This window comes from Balaenoptera borealis, assembly GCF_965194805.1.
Source record: "Balaenoptera borealis genome assembly, chromosome: 8".
NCBI classification, from domain to species: Eukaryota; Metazoa; Chordata; class Mammalia; order Artiodactyla; family Balaenopteridae; genus Balaenoptera; species Balaenoptera borealis.
The window spans coordinates 25294221-25300795 of NC_138865.1; the positions used below are offsets into that span (position 1 = coordinate 25294221).

The window sequence follows — 6575 nt, forward strand, 5'->3', positions numbered from 1 at the left end:
ACGGCCCAGCCCCTTGTCGACATAGCCTCTGAGTGGGGCGCTTTGCTGACAATTGGTGGTTTTGGAGGGATTCAGGACTCCCTGGACCTGGGAATTGCAGGCCCGTTTTACAGACAGGGTGGGGGCTCAGGAGGGTTACAGACCCCCATCCCACATGCTGCTCCTGTCACTCATCTGTCTTTTTTGTGTCTGTGCCTCCCCCAGGAAAGCGTACAAAAAAGGGCATGGCCACTGCCAAACAGAGGCTTGGGAAAATTTTGAAAATTCATCGGAATGGAAAACTGCTCCTTTAAAGTTTGGAAAGCCAGGATCCTTCTGCTCCGCTCAGGACCCTTGGAGCCCTGCTAAAACATCAGCCCCCAGGAGGGTGGCCTTGCTGCCTCACCCCAGGGAGGGCCTGGCCTCTTCCCGGCAACCATCCCCCTCACATGAGCATCTGTTGCTTCAGCGGGCGGAGCTCGCCAATACGGACAGACGTCCTTTCTCAAGTTGCTTAGAGTGACCAGTTCCCGAAACGTGGCCCTGCCAGTTTGAGGACCATTCCAGTTTCAGGACAGTCTCCAGGCATCCCCGAGCATGGGTGTGATTGCAGGGCCTTTGCAGCTCTGCTGGGAGCATGAGTCCTTCAAGGAAGGAGGAGTGGGCCAATGCTCACCAGGCCCAGAGTCTGAGCTGGCCACAGGCTGGTAGCCTCCAGAGGCTTTAAAAAAGGCAAAGAACACTAGAGAGGAAGAGGAGGAGAGATCGGGGTGTGTATGTGCCCCCCTTCTCTTCCCAAGTGATTCTCAGACAAGTCCAGAGACTGTTGGGCCCAGCCAGGAGAGGAGCCTCTGTGCTCCCCGGCTGGTGGGTGGTGGGCCGGATGGTGGGTGTTGCACCCTGAATGCCTGGGGCATTTCTCAGGGCTGGCTGGGGCCATGAGCAGGGTCAGTGTGTCAGTGTTGGGGGGGAAGCCATCATGGGGTCCCCAGGGAAGGGTTCAGGCCCAGCCACAGTGTGGGGCCCAGGGGGCCCAGGCTAAGCTACATGGGTGGGCCCCATCCAGCCTGACCATCTATACTCCGAGAAGCACTTCCCAGCCAAGGCACCCCGCCATATGCCTGGTGGGGCAGATGGTGGCCGGGTGGCCCGAGGACTTGGGGGCCAGGCACTTCTGTCTTGTCACCTGTTAACGTTTGGTGTCGAGTGCATGGGTGGCTCCTGGACCACGTGTCTGCCCATCGACACGGAGGGGCTGGATTTGTTTCTCAGGCAATCCTGTATTTTAATTTTAGATGTATTTCCTGAAGCATATTTTTCATAGAATGTAGCGTGTAAATAGCTTTTTAAATAACTTCTTTTTTATAAGAGTAAAAGTATCTTTAGGAATTTCTTTCTATAGAGTCCTTCATTAACATTTATACGAGTTTTTTGCCGAGTATGATGAACAGTTGGGTTTCCGATGCTTTTCCTTTTCCTTCTTTCTTTGTATTATTATGGTTATTATTATTATTTTTTCTTTTAGGAACTAAGGTATTGCCTGAAAAACAAGTGATGTCTTTGCAGCCTTATATCTGTCTTTACAGAAGCAAACAGTACACAAAAGATCTATTTCAGACACATTTGAAGAGGAATCTTCAACTTGAATACCAGCTCTTTCTTTCCTTCTTGTTGATGAAGGGGGTGGGGGTACAGTTATTTTACTAGCACCTTGTGAAGTGTTTCTGTGTTTTGTGATGCTGTAATTTATTAATGTTTGTAGCTTTTTATATTTGTACATTTCTTATGAGCTTTGTTTATATGCCCATCCCTGGGTGTTCTGTCCATGAGGAGAGGCAGCTTTGCGTGGGCCTTGCCACCCTTGCTCATCCTGTTTGGGGGATGCAGCCCCAGGACCCAGAGGCTGGGAGGGGCGAGCCTCATGGGGCCCTCACTATTCCGACCCGGCGTTTTGAAGGTTTCCTTTCCTGTCCTTGTTGAACATTTATATAATCTAACCTGGCCATCAAGCTGTTCTCTCTCTTCCTCTCTCTATCTCTCTTTTATTTTTTTAATTTTATTATTATTATTTTGGCAACATGTACATTTCTAACAAAGTTTATTGTGGCTATTAAAGTGTTTTATTTCCCAATTCATATTACTCTTGTATCGAGTTCATGAGGTCTAAGGTAACTTAGATCAAAGTTTTAAAAGAGTAAAAATATTTCAGGTTTTGTACAGAACCATGTCTGTGTCATTTCTGCCTTGTTGACTGTCATCCACTCTGGTAGTGAGGACGGTGGGGATCCTCGACGCTGGGGAGAGGAGTGGGCCAGTGAGTGGGCTGGGTGTGAGGGTGAGCAGTCAGACCAGGCCCCCTACCCAGGCCCAGCCCTGGCTGCCACCTTTCCCCTTGGAAAGCCTTTGGATTGCCCACAGGGCATATGTACTGCCCTGCACCCCAAAGCTGCAGCACCCTGAGCCCGCCTGCAGGAGCAGGCAGACGAGACTCTTGGTCAGAGTGGGCAGCCTTTGAGACCCTGACAGTACCAGCCCCAGCCCCTAGCATCCTCTAGTACCTTCTTAGTGTTCACACGTGTGCGGTTTAGTTGAGTCCGGTGAGAGGCACCGGAGAACATGTGCAGGATTTCAGTCTAAAGCTGATGTTAGGGACTTCCCTGATGGTGCAGTGGTTAAGAATCCACCTGCCAATGCAGGGGACATAGGTTCAATCCCTGATCCGGGAAGATCCCACGTGCTGTGGAGCAACTAAGCCCGTGCGCCACAACTACTGAGTCTGCGCTCTAGAGCCCGTGAGCCACAACTACTGAGCCCGCATGCCACAGCTACTGAAGCCTGCGTGCCCTAGAGCCCATGCGCTGCAACTACTGAAGCCCGAACGCCTAGAGCCCGTGCTCCGCAACAAGAGAAGCCACCCAATGAGAAACCCACGAACCACAACGAAGAGTAGACCCCGCTCGCCACAACTAGAGAAATCCCACATGCAGCAACGAAGACCCAATGCAGCCAAAAAAAAAAGAGCTGATGTTATTCCCAACAAATGAACAAAAGCAGACCCCTCCCCCCACCCACGCATACACAGATGCACAGTGCAGGGCACAGTGAGGATCGAGGATTAGGGAGAAAGAATGACCAACTGGCCAGAGGGGACTGTCACAGAGGAGACCCTAGGCCCACGCTGGGGCTGCCCCAGCTGCCAGGCATCTCAGACATTGCTGGGCCCTGGTATGCAGTGTTCAGCCAAGGCAGCTCCACAGCCTGAATTCGCTCCGCTGAACCCCGCAAGAGGGGCCTCTGCAAACCCCAAGGTTGGGCATTCACCCTCCTGGCAGCTGTCCTGTCCCTGCCCAGATCCAGCCAGATCTTGCCCTGTGGCTTCCCCAGGGGTCCCCACCCCCTCACCCCACAGCCGCTGGGGGACCGTGCCAAGCCCTGGGCTGTTCTGTACAGCCCACCCCCCCGAGGCCTGGCTCTGGCTGCCCAGCCTCTGAGCTGGAGTCCTTGAGGCTGAGCTATCTGGGTGCTCCTTGGGTCTTCCCACCCCAGCATGGCTGTAGGGACTGGGTCTTCAGAGGGCCATCTGGGACCTAGGGCCTTAGGCTTGGGAAGGACCTCCCAGAAGGTACCCAGAGCCTCTTCCCTGGCCCTAGGCCCTATCCTGGGCTGCACCCACACCATCCTGGTGCAGCATGGCCTGGTCGTGCCCTGGGCCATCACTGTGGCGCCAGCTGCACTTGTGTGCGGGAATGTCTGTAGGTGGACCAGAGGCATGCATTTCTGGGTGTGCCTGCAGCAGGGGCAGCAAGGGGCCTGTGTCACTCTGTGCTTGGTGCTGGCTGTGGCCCTTCCAGGGTCTTCTCCCCATCTCCATGCAGGGCCAACAGCCCTGTGACAGTGAACTGGGAGGGGAGGGGCTGAGCAAGCTCCCTGCCCGGCCCCACGGACCCCTCATTTAACAGGTAGGTAAACTGAGGCCCACACTGAAGCCCTCCATGGATGAGACTTGAGTGCTCCAGGATTGTCCCTTGCTCACCATAATTTCTCAGCCTCCTGGTGACAGGTGTAAGTGGAACACCACCATCGTGTTGAGGCAGCTTCTGGGGGCTGCAGGATGCCAGCAGCAGGGTCCTGGAGAGCCACCTGACCAGCAACAAAGGTTGCAAGAGGAAACATGAAGGGTTGCATGTTAGGCCTCTGAGATGTTGGGAGCTGTTTTTTTACTGCAGGCTGCCTAGTTCTGTCTGACTGAGACTCACATACGGCTGTGTCCTGTGTACTGAACATGGCATAAATAAATAAATTGCCCCTTAAGTCGGCTTCCAAATTTCAGCTGAATTTTACAGTCATTTCCTGAGCACCTATTGTGTTCCAAGCTCAGTGTTGAGAAACTTCCAGAGGCTTCATCGGGGCCGATTTTGCCAAGGAGGACTCCAAGCTCAGAGGGGGCACCTGTTCCCCTGCTCCTCTTGGGAAGCGTGGGCCTTGCCTGGGACCCACACTGCCACCTGCTCACTTGTACAGTAGGACAAGCTGTGATGAGACACACCCATGGTGTTGTGTTACACTCCAGGTGAATGAAGGGGATCTGGAAGCTTCCCTGGAGCAGCCCATGAGATGAAATTGTCTTCAGCAACACAAGCAAAGGCCCCAGGGCACGTGACCAGACCTCAGGGTGGTCAGATGGTGGGAGGTAGGACTGGAGCTGGCTCAGAGCAGGCAGAGGGTGTCCACACAGTGGGGAATGTGGCAGGCCCTGGGGAGCCCCTGCAGCTTAGCAAGCAGGTGCAGTGGACTCTCCGCGAAAGCAGCCTCTGCAGGGTAGGCTGAGGGCAAGGGGGTTACCCTCCCCCTGGCTCACATTCCCCTAGGATCCCCCTCCTCCTAGGGCTCCCTCTCCCCTCAAAGGCTCCTCCTCCCCCAAGTCTTGCCCTCTACCCCTTGTGCCCATCAGGCACATGTTGCCATCGTCTCTGTGCAAGTGGGGAGCTTAGCCCCGCCGGCAGCCCAGTCTGCTTTGCATGGTCCTGCCTGGGTGCTCGGAGCCTTGTACGGACCCTGAGCCAGTCCCCAAACCTGCAGGAGAGAGTCCCACTTGGTGCCTTGGGGCAATACTGAGAGCGACCACCAGGGGGCATGGGAGGGCCACGAACGAACAGTCCTTCAATAGAACAGCAGTTCATTTAGCACGTGTTGTCCTGTGGGCAAGACCCTGGGGCTAACAGCCGAAGGGACAGCAATGGGCAAAGAGAAATAAAGTTAACAGCATGCTGTGAGCGTTGGGAAGGAGATGATAATAATCAGATCAGCTTGGTCCTGAACTGTTTAAGGGCTGGGTGTGCTGGGACCTGTTTAAGTATCTGGCCTATATTAGCGCATTCACGCCTCACAACTGCCCTCTGAGGAAGGTCCTACAACTGTCTCTATCCTACCAAGGAGGAAACTGAGGCACAGAGTCTCACAGTTAGTGGAGCTGGCAGGACAGTTACAGAGCCCTTGAGCTAATGAGAGACACCATCCTGCAGACGGCGGCCAGGAGGGCAGCTCCCCAAGGCCCAGGAGGAAGAGCTGTGCCAGAGCAGAGGAAAGGAGCTACCGTTCAAAGGCCCTGAAGTGGGGACAAGGTGAGGTGCCGTCTTTGAGGATGGCTGGAGTGAGGGGCTGAGCACAGGGGATGGGGTGGAAGGTTGGGCAGGGCAGCAGGCTGGGCCATCCCCTTGCCTGACTCTCCCTTCCATCATGGGGGTCTCCCTCTTCCCCAGGCTGCACAGAGACCTTCAAACCCCCCTTTCCCCCAACCACACTTTCCCCTCTGGACCCAGCCCACTCTGCCTCTGTGCACAGCCCTGAACCAGGAACCCTCTTTGCAGATGAGGACACTGAGGCAGGTCTTGTGTTGGACACATGGCTGCCGGGGTCTCTGCCGTCCTTGTCCACGGTACTGAGCGCTGGATGGTGTGTGGGAGGAAGAGTGAAGTGGGCTCATTGTCCAAGGGTTAAAGAAAAAGATGCTGCGCTTCCCTGGTGGCGCATTGGTTAAGAGCCCACCTACCAATGCAGGTGACACAGGTTCAAGCCCTGGTCTGAAAAGATCCCACATGCTGAGGAGCAGCTAAGCCCGTGTGCCGCAGCTACTAAGCCTGCGCTCTAGAACCCGCGAGCCACAATTGCTGAGCCCATGTGCCACAACTACTGAAGCCCGCGTGCCTAGACCCCGTGCTCCACAACAAGAGAAGCCACCACAGTGAGAGGCCCGCGCACTGCAACGAAGAGTGACCCCTGCTTGCTGCAGCTAGAGAGGGCCCGCGCACAGCAACAGAGACCCAGTGCAACCAAATATAAATAATAAATAAATTAATTTTTAAAAAAAAGAAAAAAAAAAGAAAAAGATGCTGCTGATGTAAAACTTCAGGCTGTGTTCCCAGCCCTGTGAAAGCAATTCTCCATAACAATAATGATAATGGTGCATAAGATTCATATCAAAGACATTAGAGGCTGGTGCTGAATTCCATAGGTTTCATGTAGTAATTGTGCTGCCAGTGTGGTCCCATTTCCTGAGTGAGTGCCTACAGTGTGCTGGGCAGGGTGCCATGAGCTTT

At 54.3% G+C, this 6575-nt stretch overlaps 1 protein-coding gene across 3 annotated transcripts in view; it reads left to right on the forward strand.

Moving 5' to 3' along the window:
* Positions 1–2201, forward strand: part of PHF2 (PHD finger protein 2) — a 93048-nt gene extending 90847 nt beyond the window's left edge. For all 3 annotated transcript variants that reach the window (XM_082401035.1, XM_082401034.1, XM_082401033.1), the window contains exon 22: positions 205–2201. In XM_082401035.1, the coding sequence (XP_082257161.1) occupies positions 205–293 (89 nt within the window). In that variant the 3' untranslated portion in view covers positions 294–2201. The remainder of the gene's footprint in view (positions 1–204) is intronic.
* The last annotated feature ends 4374 nt before the right edge of the window (positions 2202–6575 follow it).